Source organism: Alternaria arbusti (assembly GCF_024043155.1).
Source record: "Alternaria arbusti strain BMP 1465 chromosome Unknown scaffold_11, whole genome shotgun sequence".
Lineage (NCBI taxonomy): Eukaryota > Fungi > Ascomycota > Dothideomycetes > Pleosporales > Pleosporaceae > Alternaria > Alternaria arbusti.
The window spans coordinates 210,825-234,308 of record NW_026249951.1 but is presented as its reverse complement, the minus strand read 5'-3'; the positions used below and the strand labels follow the sequence as shown (position 1 = coordinate 234,308).

The 23,484-nt window shown below is 52.7% G+C and overlaps 9 protein-coding genes and 2 non-coding genes across 11 annotated transcripts; 6 read left to right on the top strand and 5 right to left on the bottom strand.

Moving 5' to 3' along the window:
• Window positions 1-593: 593 nt before the first annotated feature.
• On the top strand, window positions 594-1,400 carry J4E86_007687 (uncharacterized protein; the record flags this gene model as incomplete). The annotated part of the gene is made up of 1 exon (XM_051448203.1): window positions 594-1,400. The coding sequence occupies one exon, from the start codon at window positions 594-596 to the stop codon at window positions 1,398-1,400; it is 807 nt and encodes a 268-aa protein (XP_051300470.1).
• A 4,012-nt stretch (window positions 1,401-5,412) lies between these two features.
• On the bottom strand, window positions 5,413-8,084 carry J4E86_007686 (uncharacterized protein; the record flags this gene model as incomplete). Its single annotated transcript, XM_051448202.1, has 3 exons — window positions 5,413-6,383; window positions 6,436-7,801; window positions 7,854-8,084. 3 exons carry the CDS (start codon window positions 8,082-8,084, stop codon window positions 5,413-5,415), a joined length of 2,568 nt encoding a protein of 855 aa, XP_051300469.1.
• A 707-nt stretch (window positions 8,085-8,791) lies between these two features.
• On the top strand, window positions 8,792-9,916 carry J4E86_007685 (uncharacterized protein; the record flags this gene model as incomplete). Its single annotated transcript, XM_051448201.1, is given in 3 exon segments — window positions 8,792-8,824; window positions 9,254-9,700; window positions 9,713-9,916. The coding sequence occupies 3 exon segments, from the start codon at window positions 8,792-8,794 to the stop codon at window positions 9,914-9,916; spliced, it is 684 nt and encodes a 227-aa protein (XP_051300468.1).
• A 269-nt stretch (window positions 9,917-10,185) lies between these two features.
• Window positions 10,186-11,391, bottom strand: J4E86_007684 (uncharacterized protein; the record flags this gene model as incomplete). Its single annotated transcript, XM_051448200.1, has 1 exon — window positions 10,186-11,391. One exon carries the CDS (start codon window positions 11,389-11,391, stop codon window positions 10,186-10,188), a length of 1,206 nt encoding a protein of 401 aa, XP_051300467.1.
• Window positions 11,392-12,265: 874 nt separating this feature from the next.
• On the top strand, window positions 12,266-13,223 carry J4E86_007683 (uncharacterized protein; the record flags this gene model as incomplete). Its single annotated transcript, XM_051448199.1, has 4 exons — window positions 12,266-12,330; window positions 12,382-12,553; window positions 12,603-12,833; window positions 12,900-13,223. 4 exons carry the CDS (start codon window positions 12,266-12,268, stop codon window positions 13,221-13,223), a joined length of 792 nt encoding a protein of 263 aa, XP_051300466.1.
• A 169-nt stretch (window positions 13,224-13,392) lies between these two features.
• Window positions 13,393-13,984, bottom strand: J4E86_007682 (uncharacterized protein; the record flags this gene model as incomplete). The annotated part of the gene is made up of 2 exons (XM_051448198.1): window positions 13,393-13,478; window positions 13,546-13,984. The coding sequence occupies 2 exons, from the start codon at window positions 13,982-13,984 to the stop codon at window positions 13,393-13,395; spliced, it is 525 nt and encodes a 174-aa protein (XP_051300465.1).
• A 1,111-nt stretch (window positions 13,985-15,095) lies between these two features.
• On the top strand, window positions 15,096-15,183 carry J4E86_007681. Its single transcript has one exon. It is a non-coding gene; the product is annotated as a tRNA-Gly (tRNA).
• Window positions 15,184-15,621: 438 nt separating this feature from the next.
• J4E86_007680 (uncharacterized protein) lies at window positions 15,622-17,172 on the top strand (the record flags this gene model as incomplete). The annotated part of the gene is made up of 1 exon (XM_051448197.1): window positions 15,622-17,172. One exon carries the CDS (start codon window positions 15,622-15,624, stop codon window positions 17,170-17,172), a length of 1,551 nt encoding a protein of 516 aa, XP_051300464.1.
• Window positions 17,173-17,740: 568 nt separating this feature from the next.
• J4E86_007679 (uncharacterized protein) lies at window positions 17,741-18,751 on the bottom strand (the record flags this gene model as incomplete). Its single annotated transcript, XM_051448196.1, has 3 exons — window positions 17,741-17,937; window positions 17,985-18,293; window positions 18,406-18,751. 3 exons carry the CDS (start codon window positions 18,749-18,751, stop codon window positions 17,741-17,743), a joined length of 852 nt encoding a protein of 283 aa, XP_051300463.1.
• An 811-nt stretch (window positions 18,752-19,562) lies between these two features.
• On the top strand, window positions 19,563-21,308 carry J4E86_007678 (uncharacterized protein; the record flags this gene model as incomplete). The annotated part of the gene is made up of 1 exon (XM_051448195.1): window positions 19,563-21,308. One exon carries the CDS (start codon window positions 19,563-19,565, stop codon window positions 21,306-21,308), a length of 1,746 nt encoding a protein of 581 aa, XP_051300462.1.
• A 454-nt stretch (window positions 21,309-21,762) lies between these two features.
• On the bottom strand, window positions 21,763-21,836 carry J4E86_007677. Its single transcript has one exon. It is a non-coding gene; the product is annotated as a tRNA-Ile (tRNA).
• Window positions 21,837-23,484: the final 1,648 nt, after the last annotated feature.

Sequence of the window (23,484 nt, the reverse complement as noted above, 5' to 3'; positions counted from 1 at the left end):
GCTTCCGCGCTACATGCCGACTGGGTTCCTCGATCTTCTGCCCTAGCTCCGCAACGAGGTGTACAATATTCTTTAGGAGGATACACCCACGCCAACCTAGGAAAAGACTGAACAGGTCTGCGGTCTACATTAACATAGAAATCTGCACAGCAGGTTGCCTGACGCCGGTGTAGGCTCTAAGCCTGAGCACCTGTTTTTGAGAAGTACTGTGACGTCCGGAACTGTGCTGGTGGGACAGCACACAGTCAATGGCTCATCCATACGCGGTACGCCAACCGCCATCACGTGGATACTGGAGGCAGTATTCAATCGTCTTGTTTCCCCACTTCATCCCATCACATTACAGAAGACCCGCAATGCATCCCCTCTCTCCGCAATTTGGAAGATGGACATATATTGCGCTCATGCATGGATCGCTAACTGCCGAACCTGGGCATATTAGCCTCATATACCGTTTCAACTGACCGGAGAGAAGGCCCCATCCATAGCCAGATAGGTCTGAACTTCAGCTGATAGTCATAAAAAGAGTCAAATCAACATGTTGAACCATTGAAGTAAAGTAGACTTGATATCAGCCGCACCTACTTGCAATAATGCGCAGCCTCATCGCCACCGTGGTCGTTGCCTTTGCAACACAGATCTTCGCAGCATGTACACGCGAAGCCCTCAAATCTATCACAGACGAATTCCTCGCCGCTCAAACTGCGGGACAAACAACCTTCCCTTCCCTTTCTAGCACCGTCGCGTACACCGAAAACCGGAAGAGCGTCGACATCAAAACTGGCATCCTCTCCAAACCCATGAAAATCGACCATGCCCGAGCCCAACACGACACAACTCAATGCGCTGCATTCACTGAGTTTATTGTCACCAATACCGCCGCGCCGTATGTAATCGCAACGCAACTCCGTCTCGACAACAGCACAAAAGTCTCGCAAATCGACACCATCTGGACAAGCAAAGGAGACTGGCTCTTCAACGTCACAGGCACATACTACTGGGCCATGCGCGAGAAGTGGGATCCCATCCCCGCCGCCAACCGCGATACGCGTGCTGTCATCAAAGCAGCAGGAGACGCCTACTGTGACCTCTTCAACAACAAAAGCGTCACAGTGCCCTGGGGCTCGCCGTGCGCTCGCCTCGAAGGTGGTGCGTATACAGGCAAGGGTGAGGCGACGGACAGATGCGATGTCGGTGTTCCGAGCGGTGTACCTCTGGTAAACAGACAATATGTTATCGACGAAGAGTTTGGAACTGTGGATATCATCATGGATTTTGGAGGCGTTGCTGGACAGGTTGGGGCTGATGGGTTGCCGGATAGTCATGAGTTTAGGGTTGAAGGGGGGAAGATGAGGTACGTGCATACGCTTTCAAGCTGTGGTGGGAAGGCGTGCATGTAGGTTTTGGATGCATTGATGTGCGTGTGTGGGCATATGAGGGTCAGGAGCTTGGACAATGAGCAGGATGAGGTTGAATCTTCGATTTATGTGAGAACCATGTGATCAGAGCAAAATTGAACTCCAGCCGTATCACAGCTTAGTATTACTATTGCACTCCTGAAAGGTCTTTGTTATGCTATAGGGGTTTTTAGGTCATAGGTTATGCTAGGAATAATCCCGAGCCCAACAGAGGGCTCACTCCTCAATCATCCTCACCACCACTCTCGCCATGTTCCACGTGTGCGCACGGCTTCCCCTTCGAACCTCCATTAGTCTTCAATCCCCATACCACATCACCACATCTCCATCAGCATCATACCAAGCCTCTGCACAACCTCTTACGTCCAGGTAATCCACCCACTTATCATTCTCCACGGCCAGTGCTTTCGGTACTCTCTTCAATACACCAGATGCATTGCCATCGAATCCGCCAAGAAGTGACCTCTCTGCTTGAACTGTCTCCGTCTCGTCTCGCACAACGTGGTGGTTGATGGATTCGCGGACATCTGGAGCTTGTGGCGTGTCTGTCATGACGACATCCCCTGAGCCGTCGATGGAAGAGGCGCCGTGTATGATTCCGTTTCTGCAGACGAGTCTCTTTTCAACGAGAACAGGGTCGACGTAGCTGTGTAGACGCCAAGTTTTGCACTTAGAGGTATGTGTGAATGCCCAGATCAGTACTTCAGGTTTGGTCTGTATTGCAAGCTCACAGACGCCTGCCAACCTTGCAATCTCGGTGCCACTGATAGTGAGTGGCCATATGGAGCTGCTATCCTCGCCGTCGCGTTGTCTTGGTTGATCAGAGGCAAATGGCTCATTCCACTAGTTTAGCCAATGGTTCCTCTTATGTCCCAGTGGGACTGCCGTAGAGGCATTATAGGCATCCCAGCTCTTAGCATTTTGCTCCATCTGCGATAGACGAATGACGTCTGGAGGAACGCTGTACAATAGCAGAGTGTCGCCGTAAGCCACGATGGCGCGGACTCCCTGCGACAAATCCGCAGCCGCACTATACAGCCTTGGTACAGCATTCTGTTCTGGCGGAGTGAATGTGATCTTTCGAAGAAGCTTCGTAGGTCCGCCAAGAGATGCGTCGCAGCCTAGTGTCAATAGGCCGTTGACAGGGTCGATAAAAAGGACGTGATACCCGTCACTTAGCGGAAGCGCATGATAGTGATCACAACTAGGTGAACCTGGACGATGCGTCGCAGATTCAAACCCAAATGAACCCCAGAACGACGCCATGGTGGGCCGGCCGAAGAATTTGCGGCTGATGGCAGGCCGATCTTCTGGATGTGCTGCACTGGAAATAAGACGGAGCTTCTTGGCAGATTCGAAGCCTGGTCGTGGCGAAAGAAAGTACAGGTGATCGCCTGCTAGATGTTAGGCGCATAGTAAACCAAAGAGACGTGTACTTACTTGGCGCTGTGAGCGGAAACTAACGACTCAAACTCTGTCCTGTGAGCGCATCAATCCAATGCAACTCAATTCCTGCTGAACATCCAAAGGCGACGCAGCGACGTTGCGGACAGATGGAGACACTGCGTGGTGGATCGTCTTCGGCGCAGAGATGGCGGTATATCGTCGTGGTTCCCCTTTCGACAGGAACAGTGTGAACACATGACTCGAAGGTGCAAAGCCCATGGGCAGAAGGCCTTCGTGAGGGTCCGGAAATATTGAGGTTCCATGCGTGATTGACGAAGTGTTGATCGTGGGTTTGATGATCGTCCGTATTGTCGAGGTTGATGCGCTGGTTGTTCGACCGTACGCCAATCGTATCGAAGGTTGTGGGATCTCGCTCTTGGACGAATGGACGATGCATTCGAGCCGTGTTGCGTCCCTGAAGACTCATACCAGCCTCATAGTCATTGATACAGCTAGTCTGGATAGACGCAGATGTGGTGACACCCTTCTCCGGCCCATCAACATCAATATGTACATCGACGGAACCGTTGCCTCCGACTGTGCGTCCATAGTGCAGCTCACAAACCAGGCCCATGCGTCCTTCGAGAAGCGCAGCGATAGCGTGTCGCCCAGAGGAGACGTCCATGCTCATTTCAATCACCCTTCTTGGGCATACGACGCTGGTAATGGGCACCGGAAGCCCACTCTCGAGGTCGTAGATGTAGATTAGGGTTTCTCGTGCGACACATACGAATCGACCGCAGAGACTTGTGGAGAATATCAACCCGCTAGCATACCCATTGGCTAGCTCAGTGAAGTCAATGTTAGAGCGTTCCACGATAGCGGCTCTGATATCCAGACCGTTGCCGCTCCATCCAGATGACAAGGCGCATTGTCGAGCAAGGTATCGACTGAGTGACCACTCTTCGCTGTGCGAGACAGCGGTCGCAATGGGATGGGAAGCAGCACCATGCATTGTGCAAGTAGTATTTTCAGTGCTACTGCGCCAACCACCTCTGCTTAGCATTGCATTGAGCAGTTTCTTATCGAGACTTGCCCGCATCCAGTGTCGGCACGTATGGCGTACGGCATTGAAGTCTTTTGGGCCGAGGTAATCGTATATGTGCTGAAGAATCTCAACTGGAAGATGGTATGAGTTAGGAAAGGTCGGTGGTGCTGCCACGCTCAAAGCAAGATACCAAGCACGATTTGTCAGCCTCAACGCCTTCCATGCAGCCGTATCCAGATACGGTGAGAGGAGCGTAGCAAAAGTACGAACCGGAGACGTAGGTGCGTACCCAACAGAATTGGGATTACTGCACGTAGCATGACCTTGTGCAGGAGTAAAGAATGGAGAGCCGTCCTCAAGCGCGATGACAAACGGGCTTTCATCTTCTTCCGACGGTGTGCGAACGCCGAGTAGAACGTCAGTCACAGTTCGAGTGATGCCTTGATCGGTACCAGGCTCCAGGATTGCATCCTCAATGATGCTGGCACTGTCGAGCATTGAAAAGGAGTCGGTCCGCGCTCGTCGTAGTAGTTGTACGTCGCTATCAGTTTCTGCGAGACTGGGAAGGCAGGACAATGAGTCGCTGTAAGACCCTACGGAGCGGAGGCTTGGTCCGCTGAACATGAACGTGGCAGGCGAGACCATGTCTAGGCTGGGTACTGAGCCGTATAACGAGGACCCCGGCCTGGACCCAAAGCTGGATGCTCGCGATCTTGCTTCCGGACTGTCTGCTATCACATTACGATCTGCGGCGCTACCGAAGAGCGAAGTGATGTATCTGTGAAAGGCCACTCGCGGCCTAGATTGTAGACGGGATGCGAGAGCAGTATTGGAACGGTCGGCTTTGGCAACTCGAGGTAAGGTCTTGCGACCATGAGGGATACGGGTCCGTGAAGGTCGAGGAAAGACATGGCGAAGAACTTCGGAGCGTCTTGGGGCTGGCGATTGCGCTTTGCTTGTATTGTTCGGGGTGGCTTCGTCCAATGGCATCGTCTGCGATAGGGTTGCATCAGCCAAGAGTGGGGTCGTCATTGCGTAGTCCATTGCGTGAGACATTTGTTCGCGGCGGGAACGGGGCGGAGTGAGAGACAGTATGCGCGTGGTTGGCGATCCCGAGAACGAGGCTACCCGAAGAGGTTCGAGTTGGATGATAGGAAGCGCTGATTCGGACTTGGTTTCCGCCACCCCACGCGAAAGGTATATCTGAGAAGACGTGATTGAAGCACCCCCGTGATGGAGGTGCACCGTTGGTTCAAGGTGAGTTGCTGATAATAATGACCAGGAAGGAGACCAGAGGAGTGTTAGCCAGTTCAGAGGATGTGACTCCTTTCGAATGACGAAAGAATGCGTGGCGTGGTATGGGTATCGCGGCAGAAGTGCCTGCGGTGAGTGGGTGAAGAACGTGAGGTATAATGGGGTAAGAACATAACCAAATTCATTGCGGTAGTGGGTATCAACAAACACAAACCAGGAAAGAACGACGACTATACAAGGTGGTAAGGATGTCCGATGCATACAAGAAGGAACATCCCTAAACTTGTCGAGGAAAGTGCGCCTGGGCTATTCCCAGCTGCCATTGGCATCATCGGTCCCAGATCCATGAGATCCGTTCTGAGGCCTTCCATGTTTCTGTAGTAGCCATACGTCATCCAAAGGCATGATGATACTAGGGTTCTGGAACCGCAGGCCACGTTCACGGGCTTCGTCTAGTGTAAGTCTGCCTGCTTGCCCGTTGGCAACCGCTTCTTCTTGAACGTCGCGTCCAAGCTCCGATTGTTCCGGACTTCGCAGGCTCCGTAAAGCGATGAACTTCATCAGTGGCCGATAAGTGCGCGCAAACACAACAAGGAACCACAGTGTGCAGACTACGAGCGGCGCTACCATGACGGCCCGTTTGAACGCCTTCTTCAGAGCCAGTTGACCAGCCACCGTGATTTGGAACAGTACGACACCGACGAGAACGCGGTCACACATCATTGTCCAGCCTTTGCCAGTCGAGTGTTGTCTGTGCTCCATTGCATACAAGAGTTGATACTTGTGCACAAAGTGACCAATCATAAAATAGGCCAAGCCAGTGAGCAGAACCATCCACGAGTCTTGCAACACACTGTAGACGATACAGATGATGAAGATCAAGATGGTTTGCGGCAAGAAGAACCCGTAACTGAAGACCGGTGGTTGTACCAGTTCGGCGTAATCTCTAGGAGTCTTGGCGCCAATCAGATAGACCGGGTACAGAGAAAGGGCACCAAACTCCAAAAGTCGGAATGGAAACAATCCAAATCCTTGAAGGATGATGAAGTTGGTGTAAAAGCCGAGTAGATTAGAGAGCGATGTAGCCAAGGCGTATGCAATTTGCGTAGCGCTTGTAAGCTTCTCGGCGAAGCGTTCAAGCATCGCCAGGAAACCGGAAGCAGTCCCCAGTATGGTGAAGAGAATGAAGAAGTTGAAGAAGACGAAGAAGAAGTTCTTCGAAATTACTGATAGCTCAACATCGCCCTGTGAGATCATCCCTTGCTTGTTGGCAAGCCCTAAAGAGTGTTAACATGGCAGACATTGACTGTTGACGGCTGGCACACTTACAATCGTACAAAAAAGGTACAAGTACGTTGATCAGAGAGACTGCCAACGTAGGGAGTTGATTGTTGAAAAGAACCTCGAGGTTGGGGTGCTCGTGCAGCAGATTTGCCAGACCGGGTAGTACCTCTTGAATGGAGCACGTGTTCAAAGCACCGGCGATAGGTACGAACAGGACTGTCCAGAAGATGCTCAAGATACCAATAGCGATTGTAATCGACCAAGATCGAAACATTCTTTGGCCGCGAGACAAATATGTGTTGGACCAAACTACGTCTTGTGGTGCCGGACTTGTGTGGGCCAAAAGCTGTAGTGGTGAAGGGTCGAGGACAGCCTGGATGGCCATTTGCGCACTTGCAACGCTGTCCATAGTCACAAACGCCAACGGAGTCGGTTCGAATTCTTTCTTGCGCAGCGCACGAATCTCGTCGTCGAGCCTGCGCAATTTCTCTTCGTAGTAGTCAATAGCATCTACTCTCTTATATCTCAGCTTGAAACGGCCGTACCAGATCTTCGCTGTCGGGCGCTGCTGCGCATAAGGGCTGATGTGGCCAGGGTCTCGTTCTGCGTCACTCAGAAAGCGACTTGTCTCGCTCTCCTCATTGCCGCTGCTCTCAGCATGTTGTGGCGGATGTGGCTGGACGACTGGGAGAGTTTCCAAGCTTCGTTCTACACTTCGACTTCCAAGATGGACAGTCCAGGCTTCTTCCAACTTCCGCAAGACAGCTTGTCTTTCGACGACCTTGTTGTCGAGCTCTTTCCAGTTCCTGCAAAGGGTCACACTTTCGACTTTCCCGATGCCGAGATCCATAATGAAGTCCTTAATCTTGTCCTCAGACCGTAGGTCGACAGGGATACCAGATAATCTGATGGTCCGGTCGGTGATGGTCGTCTGGCTTCCCAGATACTCTTGCCGGACATCGATGATCCTCCTCGTTTCCGAAACGATCAGGTACATTATGAGGGCGGTGAAGAGGTACACGAATACAAGATACATCCACAGATAGTCGGTGTATTGTTCGTAGCCGGAGGCAAATGTCGAAAGTGTACTTCGTATTTCAATGCGCTCAGGACTGGGCTTCTTGTCAATCGAAGACTTCTTTCCCTCCTTGTCCTGGTGTGTGTCGTGGACTGGCTTGATGACGGCTAGCGCAAAGAACAGCGTGACAAGCAGGAACTTGATAGCCATCTTGAAGAAGGCGAGGTATACGTAGGCGTCGAGACCGGCTGAGGCGAGCACCTGCTCGTCGGTGATCCTCCATAACGGTAAAACCCAGCCGAAAAAGCTATCGGGAAGGTCGGGCAGCGATGTCGCGAGGTCGTTCTGCTTCTTGCGTGCAGAGTAGAGGCCTTTCCATCGTGGGCGGAGGAACTAATACAACCAGTCAGCAGGTAGGTCGGAAGACAAAACTGCGAGTACGCACGCAAAAGGCCAGGAAAGCCACTAGGCCGAGCGCGGCGGAGAGGGAGACTTGGAGGTGGAAAGCGCGCTGCGGCCGGTGCGTGCCGTAAGGGTCGTTGGGGTCGCTGGTGCCATTCCCGCAAGTACCGTTGCCTTTGATCATTGCCAGGTGCTCTCGTGAGTCGCCATAAACAAAATCGACGTTGAGGGTCGTTGTTAATAGGAGGATGGATGGTGGTGTTGGCGATGTCATGATGCGCACGCTAGCCGCCCAAGCCACGCGACTCATACAAGCTTCACCCCGGTCCGTTACCCGCCTCGTTTTCTGAACCCTTCCTCACCGCATATCACTCACCGCATGCATATAACAGCTGCTATTCGCTGCTGTGGTCATAAGTTCGTCTCGTGATCATATACTATGTACTGTGAATGAGTACAAAGAATTCGACGGCGGTACCAACTAGGTACAGTTCATTGGACAGATGACGTGTCACAGAGCGGATACCTGCAAATACTTCCCATCCGGCAATGGGTAGGTTTGACTAGCAAGAGAAGGGTCATATGAGCACTGGACAAAATGAATATATGACTGGGAGGACTGCAGTTGTATTTGCAGATTGCTCGGATGCAGCTGCTACTACCACTACTGCGTCTATTCCAGCCCGTACCGACTGCTGTATGTAAGGATGCAGGCGAGTTGTTCTTTCCCGTTTCTTTTTCCAAGGGAACCCCGTTGCTTCGTGCACTTTGAAGGAGGACTCTCGCGTTGGTCATTGCTACCACGAATCTGACTGCAGATGAAAGGAGACACCAGGGGCTGTCAATTGATGCCACAAAGCGCTTCGCCACACTAGAGGCTGTCTAGAAGCACCACACTAAACGTCTATTGAAATTACTCGACTTGACAATCAGCGTTTGTGCTCAACAGTATCAGGGACAGTTCGATTACAACTGCAGACCATGACGCTTCCAAAGTTGGGTTTTCCAATGTGGGTAGTCTATTCCTCTTATGGTCGTACCTCGGGAGACGCGTGAACACGTGCCTTATCGATAAGGGAAAACGGTGATCGCGAAACTTCGCTGTCGGTACTCTGTCCGGTTCCGAAGGCGTCACTGGTTTCAGGTGAAGAGAGAGGGTTATTTGGACGCGCGCTCGCTACCATTTCTTTCGTACCCACCATCATTTCTTCTTTTTGCAAAAGTACCTTCACACTACACTACCAACTACATCTACCGTGCCTTACCACGGCCGGGCACCGCAGAAGAGCCATACCTGTTGGTTAGGCATCCATACACGTGATCCACCTATTCACTATACATTCACTTACTAGCGTTACCCCTCTACTATATATACTAGGGGTTCCTCCCTCTACATAGATCATCAATACATTTGTACACTCCTCTCTGTTCTACAATACCCAGGGCTACCGCAGCTCGCCCTATGGCGCGTCACCAAGGAACAACGCCAGGCGGGGTAAAGGCCCCGGGTCTTTCGACGTACAACGCGAATACATCAACGAGCAATCTCCAGACGCGGAGTCCGCGCGCAGGAACCCTCTGCACAGTTACGTCATTCAGACCGGGAAGCACAAGGGACACACACTAGCGCACATCAGCCGCTTCGACGAACAGTATCTTGGATGGATATCCAGCGAGTGCTGCAGAAACCTACCACGCGATCACATCATCCGGAGAGCCATCGACCAGTGGAACGCAGAACGCAGAGCTAGTGGAGCGTTACCTCCTGTTTCCAGTGCTCCATCGCGATTCAAGAGTGGCAAGTACCATCTGTACATGCAAGAGAAGTACCTCAGGAAGTGGTGGAAGGTCACGGCTCAGGAACTCGTCGACGCTGGTGTCGACTACAAGGTTAACGAATAGTCAAAGACACAAGCGAAGAAGTTCTCGCTGTACCAGGTCTACGAATATGTCAAGAAACATAATAAGCTTGACAGGGAAGAGCTTGAAGCTGTGGTTGAGGACGAGAAAGACCGCATAAACAGGGCAAGGGCGACGTACAAGAGTTACCAGAATGGTGATTTCGCCGGCGGCGGCATTGATTATGACGACTGCCCCTGGTGGTGATATCATGTATTACAGGTAAGCGGCGTGCCCTCCAACAAACGGGAGTCAAACTGACTGAAATGCAGGAAACAACATGTGGGAGATGGTTCTTGCCAAGATGGCTGATACCCGATGCAACAGGAGTTCTTCGCTTTCATCAGATAAACTTTGTAATACCAGATAATTTGGAACCTGCTTCTCTGCCGAAAAATGTGAAGGATCAATTCATTAGGTAGTAATAAAACGCCGTGTACCCTGGGTATCGAACTCCACAAACCGCTAAAAGTCGCTCAACAAAGATCCGGCTGGGTCACGCCGAACAACCACACCATGCCCCAAAGTCGTACGCTTCTCTCGTCCATCCGTGTCATAAGTGCATGGTCAGTGGCCCGCTTGACCGCCTCGCGCTCGGAGAACAGGCTCAGAAAAGGATGAGGTCGCGCAGGTACAGGGACTCTGTCATCCACCTTGGTCTCCGCTAAAGGGTGTTCTGAAATGGAACGTTGACGAAGTTCATTGGCACTCATGTGTGGTGCATCGGCAAGTGTCCACCAAAAGAGTCTGCTCAAGGGTGTCTGACCTTCGTACAAGGCTGCATTGAAGTCGTCTTCATCGGCAACAGAAGACTGAATAAACTTCAGGTATGTTTGCAAAGCTCGTAGCACATCGTTTGCGCGGCAATCCCCTAGCTGGTCGTTGTCTTTCCAGATACGCGACGAGTGGTAGGGGTGGGACACTTCTCGTATGTTGCCCAAGTCGCCGATTGCCCAGTGGGACTCGTCTTGAACAAAGATGTTCGCCGGCTTGATATCATCGTGACAGTATCCTGCACGGTGCAAAGTTCCCAGATTCTCAAGTAATTGGTTGAAGGCTGGCCGATAGCGTCCGTCGACCTGACTATAAGCCATAGGCGTTGCTTCCGACGACAGGTTGTTGGCAAGTGAACGAAGATTGCCGCCTTTGAGCAGAGGAGTGACGAGGTGCCATTCGGCCGGTTCGCCAGGCGTTGTAGAAGCCATGAAATGTGCTCTCACGGGAAGGAAGCCGTTCTTCGTCGCGTTCGCTTCGTCGGCAGCGGCACCACCAAATTGTAGTGATGCGGGTATTTCCGTTGGCCATTTGGTCGCATCTGGCGCGCAATTTCGGAATGGACTCCACCCTGGTGTGAACGTCTTGATAACCGAGTCTCCGTAGGCGAACACCTTGCCCTCCCAGCCCTCGCCAAGCACTTTCCAAGACGCCCGGTTTGCTATTAGCTCTTCTTCCAACTTCGAACTTTCGTCATAGGGTTGCCAAGATCGAGCTTGTAGGTCTCCTTCGTTGTGAGAGCTGAAGTCGGTCGCAGAGTACTTTTCTGAGAGTGCTTGTCGACTAGTAAGGTACAGATGTTGTTGCTGGAATAGGGCAAGTATGAAGAATACAACAGCGACCCGGTAGCGCAGATAGTATAGAGTCCGCGCGCTGTGTGGGACTGTGTTTAGGAGAAGGCGACCCATGGGTGCTGGTATAAGTCTCCGACAGAGAGATGAGAAGGAGAAGGAGAATGGCGCTCACTAAGCTTTGGGACTCATACCAAGAGAGTGCGCCTGCCGTGACTCTTGTAGAGCCGCAAGTGGCATCCCTCCAAGATTCATGGAAAGTGCTACGCGCCAACACATTGGAACGGTGAGCGAGTGCAATGCAACGACTCAAGCTCCGAGTGGCTCTCGCGGAGCCAAACGGCATCTCGGAACCAGCTGCCAGGCGCAAAGCTCTATTCTTGTTCTCCCTACTGCGCCTCTATGACGTTCAACTCCAAAGTCTTGGCCTATGGATGGCCAAGATGTGGCTTTTGAAGTGAGGAAACAGGAAGTCGGGTAATATCATTCGGATGTCGGCTAGCAAAGTTAATCTTGAAGTCCCCAAGCTGTGGCGCTACAACGCAGTGACTTCTCGCATAGTCTTCATTGGCTAGCCGTGATGGCAAGAACGGCTGTGTCCAGTAGTGTCCATGTGGGTCGATAGGCACATAACCTGGGCTTAACTCCGATATTGGATGTATGCAACGAGATGTTGTTCTCTGCACTACCATAGCCACGCCCCGGTCGTGCTCTAAGCCGCACAGCCGCAATCCTACAACTCTACCGTCTCTAACTCATTATTGGTGAATGCGAAAGAATCCAAGCTCACGCGACTGGGCAAGTAGGAGCCTAGAGCAAGTTACTGGTGTTGTTGGTAAAAAGGTGGGGTGACGTCAAGGATGCGCTGTCTCCAGCCAGGTAGCGTCAGGCACGAGGTTAGCGTGGCGCATGGATCAACAGATCTCTATCACCACTGAACCGGCTTCCAGGCTTTGCCGTGACATCCTCAATCCTTGCATCCTCCCGCACCATGAGTTCCGAAACCCAGTTTGCTGAAAACAGGACCCGCTTGGTCTCCCACTTTGATGGCTACAGGTAAGGAGCGCCACGTGCCGCCACTTCCGTAGCCACAACTAACGGTTCCAGCACCCGGGATGCACAGAGCGACGGGTGGGCCAAACTGTGGGAACAGAAGGAACAGGATCTGTGGGATCGGGGCCAAGCTTCGCCTGCTCTGACTACGTTCCTTGAAGAACATCCCTACCGTGAGACGCTGTTCCGAGACCAGAGTCAACGGCAGTTGAAGGCATTTGTGCCTGTAGGTGTCTCGTGACGAACGTATTCAACAGGAACTCATCACGCATTAGGGCTGCGGTAAGGGGCATGACGTGGCGCTATTAGCACGTCATGGCTTCAGGACATGGGGTCTAGAAATTTCCCAAGGAGCCGTGGATGCAGCAAACGAAAACGTCAAATCTCACCTAGATCCTTCAGCTGGCCATGTCGCTGACGTCGTGCTCGGCGACTTCTTCCAAAAGGGATTCGAGGCTCATTTCGGACCCGACTTCCAGGGTTTCGATCTAATCTATGACTATACAGTACGTTCGGCATGCAAAGAGTCCCGGCCGACATTCTCATAACGAGTGCTAATAACGTCGATCTAGTTCCTGTGTGCCCTGCTTCCTGAGATGCGAAGAGATTGGGCCGATCGCATGAAGAGCCTTTTGTCGCCAACCGGTGTTCTCGTGTGCCTCGAATTTCCAATGTGGAAGCCTCTGAAAGCTCAAGGTCCGCCATGGGGTCTGAACGGTGTACACTGGAACCTCCTAGCCGATGGCGCTGATGGCCTGTTCGACGACTCCGGCAATCTTCTTGGAACAGGAAAGGAGCAGGGCTCGTTCGAAAGGGTTGTGTATTGGAAGCCCCCGGTCTCTTTCAAACAAAGTCGCGGCGACGACATGATTAGCGTCTGGAAGTTGAAGCAATAGACGGCGAGGAAACTCAGACATGTATCGATGCTCTATCCGCATCGTCTGCGACAATTTGAGAGATCACGGAGAACTTCATTTGGTAAACGATGGTAGCACAATGACTGATCGGGGTTCGTTCGCATTGTATAAACGCTAAATTGTAACAGTGTACTGGACAACGATCACCTCACATCCCGTCAGTCAGCATAGCCTCAATCAACTGCACATGCCGGTTCGCATTCGTCTCGCTCCACTCGGTCTCGTAGTTCAGACCTGAAATATCGACATGGCAAGTCAGCCTATGTTTCACGTCCAGTTGGCACATCGAGTTTTATCATACCGTATGGCCAGAAGTGTCCACCACCGCAAGTAATCTTCGCATTTGCTCCATCAAAGCTCTTGATCAGCGGTAATGCCGTGCGCCAATCGCCCGCAGCACACTTTCTGTCAAAAGCCGCTGTCTGGCCAACTCCCAGCGTGTGGCTTATCTCATGCATCGCAGTCCTTTCCGTCATGTAAGCGCGGTTCGAGCCGAATCGTAGATCACCGTTGTAGTTCGCCTCCGCAGTAGGAACACCCGGGGCGTAGGCCACACGAATCGTCTTGTTTGCGTCGGAGTACTTCTCGTAGCGAGCGACAGCCTTTGTCATTGCAGCTTCGATCTTGGTGTATGCGTCTCTTTGGTCGGCGGTGGGGTTGGACGCTTTTGCCAAGGACCAGGACAGGCGTGCGGAGGCGGTGCAGGCATACGCCGCGACGAGGAGAAGAGAGAACTGCATGATCATAGGTGTAGTTACTTAGGTTAGATAAAGAGTTGCGGTTGTCGGCGCTGTTCAGGGCTTGCAGCGATGAGGGCTGCTGCGGCATGCCCAATGATATACCATGTGTTCTTTCATGGTAAATCTCCACCGCTGATTACCACGCACATCTTTACTGCTGTGGTGGCTGCAATTAAGGACGGTCGTTCGGCCTCATTAGGTAGGTGGGTTGATAAGCTGGGATATTGTCCCACGCATAGGAGAGCATCGTTCAATCCTTCCCACTCGCGATGATTCGTATCCAGCCAGATATGCTACCTTCCTCTGGCGGCTGGGTCACGTTTAATGTACATTGTCTTGGTGTTGCGGCGTACAAGGGCTGAAACGTTCAAGCGTCGGAGAATTGATTGCATGTAGATAATGTCCCCGCACTCCGGAAGATTTCCACATCGGCAATGAGTGCGCCTCCCGCCTCCCACACAGCCGCCGTTGAGTGCCGATTTCTAGTCGAATGTCTTCCTGCCGCTACCTTCTCTCTACTAGCGGCTGAAATCCTATCATATATACCACTTACGTCTGATTGTATCAGGTAACCTCGACGCACTACAGCTACCATACTGCACATGAATACTAAAGACATTCAATACTTGATGCAAAGGTGCTCGCTAAATATGTCCTCGGCTGTCAGAGACCTCTTTCCCTTGTTTCAGACAATCTGGCTGCACAAAGTAGAGCTTTCCTCAACGTGAACTGCGTGTTAATATGTAGAAGCCAGTCTCGTGCCGAACTGATTGTTGCCTCAATTGCTCTGAGGTGTATTCATTGGCGAATATAGGCGGTGATAGGAGAGACTCCACCAAAACGCTTGATGGAAACGATATGTAGAGCCGACACAGATTTGATGCGAGGCGTAGGAAACCCAGACTTGTCCGAGTTCGGCAGACGCGTTGTCCGACCCACGCGGCTAATCAGGATGCATGGGAGTGGGACCAAACTCTGGAAAACTGACTTTTCTTCTGTCTAGACAATGGCCAGGCGGCATTTCACAACTGATGACTTGGTTTTGTAAAATATAAACGATAAATTTCCTCAAATTTCCATCAAGCAGTCCAGTTCTCTGGTCTCCGCCTCCGCATCGGTGGTTTAGTGGTAAAATTAGCCGTTGCCATCCCTCACAGGACAGTTTCGGCTAGCCCCGGGTTCGATTCCCGGCCGATGCATCACTCTCTTTTTGCATTATGACGCTTTTTTTTGGCGTTGCCGATGCTGGAGTCGATGTGGTGGTGGTGGACGACTTTTGGAAGAAGCGGTCCGTGCTCGTTCTAAAGTCAGCAAACCTTCTTTTCGCCTCACTGCGCCACATGCACCGCCACGCGCCCACCTCGCGTTTGAGACCCGCCATCTCTTTTCAGCTACGCGCCCAGCTCGCGGCGATGGCTCATAATGCGTTGGCACACCGCGTGCGCAGCGTTGGTCTCGACAATCGAGATTCACTGGCCGGCGCCGCTCCTCAAGTAACTTTCGCTTCACGTGGCGGTGAGGCTGTGAACGGGCGCGAGATTCACACCAGTCTGGGCTTTGTATCTGCAATTTGGCTTTGACTTTAGTCCTACTGTCTGCCCAGCAATCACGGATCGCCCTCCTACAACTACACCAACATGTTCACGGGAACGACACCAGAATCGCTCATTCCGCGCTCGGATTCGCGCAACCCGGCTACAACATGCAAAGGCATTACTAAATCGGGACGACCCTGCAGACGTCCTGTTGATGCGAAAGCATCTAATGATGAGGGTGTTATCGCTGTAGTATCCGTTGTTAGCGACGACAGCGACGATGACGAGATTGGCGCCGCCGCCTACTTCTGCTGGCAACACAAAGACCAAGCCGAGCAATTGGCCGCGCAAGCATCGAGCGGTCCGGCGACTCAGCTTTACCCGTTGAAAGAGAGGAACAGTATCGACACGCTCGTGGAACGACTGGGTGTCCTTGATTTTGGAGAACCGGAGGAAGTCGCGCCCAAGAAGAATGGAAGGAGGAGAACATCTGGATCTCGTCCGCCGCGGCGCATCAATCGACCAGCTACCTGGGACAACGTAGAAGGGCCGTTGATGTCTGTACCGAGCGATGTCATGGCAGCAAGAAAGCGCCGAGACCATCGACCGCCGAAGCCACCGCCACAGAGGAAAAAGAAGAGTTTTTGGGCTTCATTGTGCTGTGGGTCTGCGGATGACGAGGAATATACAGAGGTCGTGCGACACAAGAGAAGGACAGACGAAAAGCCAGTATCGGAGGACGATGCACAAGAGACTCCCATGCAGCAGGTACCACAGCAACCGCCTCGAGTACGACAAGATCATCGAAGGCCGAGCGGACAGACCTCGAGACCTTCATCTTCCTCGCGACCACCTTCCACATCGCGACCACCAAGTGATCAACCTGCCCGCAAGCCACTAGGAGAAAAGCCCGCTCGACCTGTCAATCGGACAACTCGCGAAGAGTCAGAAACAGCCAAGCTACTCCGCTACATCCCGAACACAGTACCACCACAACTCGCGTCGACCCTGCTCGCCCAACTCTCAAAGCCCATTTCACCCCACGACGAAGAAGGCTACATCTACATCTTCTGGCTCACCCCCGAAGCCGCCGGCCCTGCACCATCCTCCGCTGCGTCGACGCTTCTCTCACCACCATCACGTACAGATCAAAGTAGGCGAACTTCAGATGTCATGCGCCAATTCTCCGTCAAAGGCGGACAGCCCAACACCACCCGCTCAAGATCCGGATCCGCAAACTCCCCACCAGAAAAAGATACTATCCTCCTCAAAATCGGGCGCGCAAACAACGTCCACCGCCGTATGAACGAATGGACTCGCCAGTGCGGATACAGTCTATCCCTCGTACGGTACTATCCCTACGTTTCTTCTTCCACGCCCTCTCCTCAGCCCTCGCCCGCACAGTCACGGCGGCAATCAGGTGCGAATGCTGGGGCTGCCTCTGATGGCGTGAGGAAAGTGCCGCATGCGCATCGTGTGGAGCGCCTGATTCATCTCGAGCTTGCGGATCAGCGTGTCATCAAGCAGTGTGATGCTTGCGGTAAGTCGCATAAAGAGTGGTTTGAAGTCGAGGCTACGAAGGAGGGGGTGAAGAAGGTGGATGAGGTTGTGAAGCGGTGGGTTGAGTGGGCTGAGAATAACAATGAAGGATGAGCTGGATATTGCTAGAGAGTTGGGACGCTGAATAACGATTACAGAGCCCAGTTAGACGTAAATTATTAGATTACCAAGAAGTATAAGTAGTAAAGCAGCTTGATTGCACGTGGGTGTGTCCCAGACGCTTCCTCGAGAACAACATTGGCCAGAATTGACATCACCAACAATACTGTGTAATTATGTAGAATGAGGAAATTTCATTGGGGAATTGGGTATCTTGTGTAGCTATCGCAGCAATCAAACAATCAGGAGCACCAGAGGCTCGTCTTCTTCGCTAAACTTCCCGATATCCGCGGGTTCAGAATGCGACACAGTTATGGGGGTTGCCCGACATAGCGGACACTGTACAACGGAGCTTTTGGCAGTGGTAGTGGTGGCGAGGGATAAGGGGGTGAAGCGCGGTCGGTCTTTCAGGTGTGCGAATCCATAACTTTTCCATCCTTCTCGTCGCATTCAGTGACGAGTGGTGTCTCCCAGCGGTGTTGAACCTCCTCTTACTCATAACATCGTCCATGGGTGTATATACAGTGGGTTTATTACTGCACTCGGTGCCGTGGTATTGGTATCAGAAAAGGCCGATGCGCGGTCGCCAGTCGTTCTCGTTGACAGACTTTGGGTTCACGACGATCTGGTAAGGGAAGGGGTTGGCGTCGGTGGTTGTGATGGGTGGGATGTGGTCTTTTTCTCGGTTCACAATGGCGATGATCTTATGCGCTGCCTTTTCCAGAGACTTGGTCATGGCACGGCGGACCTTGAGCACATCTGACACTTCGTTAGTGGCGTGCGTTGCAACAAGCGCAGAGACATACCAGTTTCTGTGCGTGGCTGGGCAAGGGTAACGTCCAGCGTCCACTGCTCCCAGCAAACGTCCTCGTCCGCCTTGCTGAAGAAGTACGATGTCTTCTTTCGCTTCTTCTCAAAGAACTGCACGACAATCTGCCCCCTTCCTCTCGGCTGGTGCGTGCTATCTATGGCCCGAACTAGCGCAAACGTCTTCTGTTCGATAAGTGTCTCGAGATCAACATCGTCGATGGCGGGAAGGGTCAGGTCGAGGAGATCGCGGGTCAAGGGAGAGATGGACGTAAAGTAGCGGTGGAAGAATATCGTGTGCAGTATCGCTGGAGCCAGGTCAACTATGGTCTACGGGGTATTCGGGGCGGGGAGACGTGTAGTGGGGGAGAAAGTTGCGCCGATCTTCACGCCAGAGACACGGTGGAAGAGAAGACTCACCCTTGACGACGTCCTTCACGCACGCCGCGTCGGCAAAGATCTCGAGGTTGTACTCTGGCCGCCTCCTAGGTTCCATGCTGGCATCAACAGTCCGGAAGCCCGAAGCGCGTGCTGAAGACCGGGTAATGCGCCGCGCGGCGTTCTGGGGCGAGCGTGTCGCAACGAGGCGCTCAAAGGCTGTGGCCGTCGGCGGTGCTGGCGTCGCAGTAGCAGTCTCGTGGCGGTAGGCGGGGCTTTGCTGGCGGGTTCGTCGTGGGTGCAAGAAGTACGGAGCTGAAGATTTGGGGTTGTGCGGGGCAGGAGCGGACGAACACGACGACGGAAACTGAGAAGGAGCGGCCGGCATGCGTGAGATCATCAAAGAAGCACAATCCTGGCTGGGCACCATTTTCGCCTAACCCACGCCTATCAGCGCCTGTTGACTGCATAGCCCATGGAGCCCTACAGCTATTTGTAGCCCGTCTCAGCCACAGCCCAACATGACACCCTCTGAGACACGTTGTCAAGATTCGCACATGAAAGTGTCATCTGCCTTGGCCGTCTGAATCACCACCTCGTCACGTCTGACAGACCACCGCGGCGTGACTACCACGGGGAGGCAGCAAGTATCCGCTTACGAACGGGCCGCGAACATCCCTCAGGTTCCAGGTTCCAGGGGCGCTAGCATAGTCGGCAAGGCTGCTTGACATAATCGTGCATGACCAAATCTAGTCGTCGAAGCGAAGAAATGTCTCGCATGCATATAGCCTGGACCACCAGTTTGCATGCTGCGTGTTGTGGTAGTGTGCACACATGCATGCGACGGGGTTGCCAGTGGAGAAGACGAGAGCGTGCACCTGGTGTACGATGCTTCCAAGCGTCCAAGCCCCGGGGTGTCAGGCACGATCACATGTCAATGCGATTGCCCAGAATGCATGGTTGTGGCTTCCTGCCGCCTTGTCGACAGTATGGCTACCTCCAGTGAATGACAGGATCAAACGCAAGTAGCAAAGGCTAGAAATGCAACAAGTCACTATGAGCCCACGGCTTGCGGAAAGAATCCGAGTCCTCGACCCTTCGGAAATAAGCTTTAAGGTTGAGCCTCAACCATCGCGCCAAGCCCAAGTCGCGCAAGTCGCGTCACCCTCCTGCCCGACCAACCACCCAACGAACAGAACATGGTCGGCACAAAGCGCAGACGCGACGAAGACGATGTCGACGAGGGCACACCGCAGAAATCACGCGCACGATTCGCTGAAGAGGCTCACGATGAGCTAGAACCCCTCGAAGCGCAGACACCATCCAGAAAGGGGAGGACACAACATCTGGCCGAGCATGGGACGCCCCGATCCATCTTGAAAAAGACTGGTCTGGTAAACGGCATCATCGCGACGCCCAAGTCTGCCCGGAAGCTGGTCTTTGAGACACCTACCAAATCCGCAAAACGAGACTCTCCGAATGGCACGCCCACCATCGTTCGCAACGCCGATCGCAGCGCGCGCAGAAAGAGCAATCGCCGTATACTGGAACGCACACTGAATGGCGACGAAAGCGACGAAGATGCGCTGGATGAGGAGGAGGACCTCGCCGAACACATCTTAGGGGAAGACACAGAGGACGCGGAGCAGGCCGAGGAGGGAGTGGTACAAGACGAAGCACCTGTACCAGAGACACCCTCGAAGCGTGGGAGAGGCCGACCTAAGGGGTCAGGAAAAGTAGGGCGGCCGCGAAAGCAGCGCTCGCCGACACCTCCGACTGAGCTGCCACCGCACGAGGAGTACTTCTGGCAGAATCGCCCAGGCGGCACCAAAACCTCCAACAACACTCTCTCTGCGCAGAGCCTGTTGAATCACGATGAATACTTCTCAGCAATGCAAACGTACAAGGACCGCCACCAGTCTGAAAGAGAGTTCTTGCTCGAATTGCACGGCCGAGCATACGATCAATGGATCTTCGAGCTGGAGGAAGGCTTCAACATATGCCTCTATGGGTACGGATCGAAGCGCATCATCACCGAGCGATTCACCGCACGCCTCTATCAGTCTCTCCTAGACGCTGCGCCGTACAAAGGGACAAAGAAGACACCGAAGATTGTGGTTATCAACGGATACACAGCTGGCACAACCGTGAAAGACTTGCTGTTGACATTGGCATCGGCAGTCATACCAGCCGGACCAAAGTTGCCCAATCAGCCGGCTCTGCTACTCGATTTCATCCTTGAACACCTCACCAGCAACCCGCCGCCGCATCCAGTACCCGTCGTTCTGAATTCCATCGACTCGCCCTACCTTCGAAAGTCTCCAGTACCTTCCATGCTCGCCCGCCTGGCTGCAAATCCATCAATCAACCTTGTGTGTACAGCGGATACACCGAACTTCCCTCTTCTGTGGGATGTTGGCATGAAGACACAATACAAATTCCTCTTCCACGACGCAACAACCTTTGCGCCCTACGACGCGGAGATAGACACGGTAGAGACTGTGAATGAGCTCCTCGGACGCAGCGGAAGACGAGTAGGCGGAAGAGATGGTGTCGGCTTCGTCTTACGCTCTCTACCGGAGCAAGCTCGAGAACTGTTCCGCATTCTCGTCATGGAACAGCTAGCTCTCTCACTCATGGAAGGCGGTGATATGGAGGAAGAAGACGAGGTTACTGCTACGCCGAGGTCGAAGAAGGTCGCACAAGTCAAGAACGTTCTGCCAGAGTCTACCCAGGGCGTTGAGTACCGTGTGCTGTATCACAAGGCTGTCGAGGCCTTCGTTTGCACAAGTGAAGTCAGTTTCAGGACTCTGCTCAAGGAGTTCCACGACCATCAGATGATAGAGAGTAAGAAGGATGGTATGGGTACGGAGAGACTGTGGGTACCTTTCAGACAGGAAGAGCTGGAGGGTCTCGCGGAAGATCTCGCTGGAGAGGCGTTTTGATTTACGCACCCCGTTCGACAAAGAAGTTCAACACCTACATCACCCACCTACGAAGAAGGAGTGAGGTAAACGGTCCGGGAGTCTATATTGCGTCAGAAGTTTGTCAACTTTCGTTTTGACACCAATGTAGATTGCAGAGCGTTTAATCTGTTCCTGGGATGTGGTGGGCTTATATCCTTAATCACATTGTACAACACGTTTCCATAATATTGCGATGCCATTCTTCTCCCTCCCAGCGACCTTGATGGGCTCAAGACAGGAACAAGGTTGAAGCGAAAAGAGCGAGGTCGTTTCACAGAGCAGAAGCTTGGCAAAGACAAAAAACAGTGTCGGTGGTCACTACGAAGTTTGAACCCGCGACCGCGCCCCTGTCGTCCTGCGGATCTTTCTCCCACATCGTAAGATTGACTTTGACATAGTTTTCTGGCAAAAGGTAAAAAGAAAAGACTGTGAATGGTCACTACGAGGGTCGAACTCGCGACCTTGGCGTTATTAGCACCACGCTCTAACCAACTGAGCTAAGCGACCGTGTTATTGGATGATTGATGGAAGTTGGAGCAAAGACGGCGAATATAATTGCGATAAGAATTGGTAGCATCGGCAGAAATCAACAGTGCAGTCGCTAGACGCGGGGTCGAAGCGATTCCGCAGCTTCCACGTTGAAAATCAAAATTCACCAAGCATTTTGGTTGGCCCCACCTATGTGATAAGAGGAAGAGCAAGAGCGCATTGCAACTTCTCGATACTCATTAAAAAGGAACGTCGTATGTGAACACAGCTAATGCGCTACACAACTTTTTGCGGCAATAGGGCTCTTGGTTGTAGCTCCTTTGCTGTATTTCTTAGAGGAGAAGTGAGCGCACCTGTGAAGATACTACTTGCGGCGCCTCATACAAGGAAGAAACTGTCGAGGCGAACAGGTGCCTGCAATCTACATGGATCTCAAGACAGAGGCTCACTCAACGCTAGGGGCAATGTAGACGTCTAGGTCATCGACTCTTATCAGTTGTCCAGTTTCTTCCTTGACTATGGTGGTTGGATGTTTGTAAGCCACGGGATGCGGGTTTGAGCATTCCAAGGTTCTCTCTTTACTACGTCACATCGTGAGAATTCATGAGCGATAGACAAGGGGCTACGCACTTCAATGTATAGCTACTTTGCCACCTATCTCTCACGATTATCATGATCATCGTGACTCAAGCAGACATGTATCCTATCTCGAAGTACTTGATTAATGTGAAGATACTTCATCTACTACGAAAGCAGATTTCGCTCTTCCAACACAAATATACAAAGACACCGCAGCGTCTCCACAACCAACAAGCCGCTCAAAACGAATCCAGACTTCCAAGTGCCATTTCCTCGTGGACTCCAGACTGCACTAGCGGCTGGTGTGCATACCGAGCATGAGCATGTGGCGCTGCCTAGATGGGTCACCAGGACTCCTCGTTGCCACTCCCACAAGCCGACCCTATTCATCCAAGTCATGCGCTGTAAGCCTTGCAGTGGTGCCATTTTGAGAACTCGATCGCCCGAATAGAATTGCGATGCGATCCATCTGTCAAGGCAAGGTCTGCGCTCAGTAGCGCCCACGGCCAAAAGCGTGTTTTCGGGTCAGCCACCTAGAATTATGGTCGGGTATTCCGCTTGTGGGTATGTCCATTCGAAGTCGACAGAGGCTGCTGTAATGAGGTCACCATGAGCAGGCGATCGTGTTGCGGTCGAGGATTCTTCGTTGTTTGCTTTGCTTGAGGCTCTGACGGCACTACAATACCAGAACAACCCGCAGTCATCTCCGCATGACGTCCTCATGAGCAAAGCTGCGGTTGAATGGCTGGTACGCTGGTAGACAGATTACCGGGAAATAGTTCCCTCTATCGTGGCCTGGATCAGCATGCGGAGCCCGCCCCGGCGTTAGCGCGCCACCTTCCCGTGGCACATCCCAGCTGTGATCACGATCCGTCGCTCTTTTGAGATGACTATGATGCTGTGTCAGCCACCTTTTTACTGCTTTAGGTTCGACGTTGACCTAAGTCCAGATCTTACCGGTAAATCTTCAGCATAGCTGAGGTAGTTCGAGATCCAGGCGTGTGGCCGTCGCGTCAACGGCTGAAGCATGACGACACTTCGCTTTGGCCGTCTGAGTAGCCGTTAGCTGTAGTATCACCAAACGACT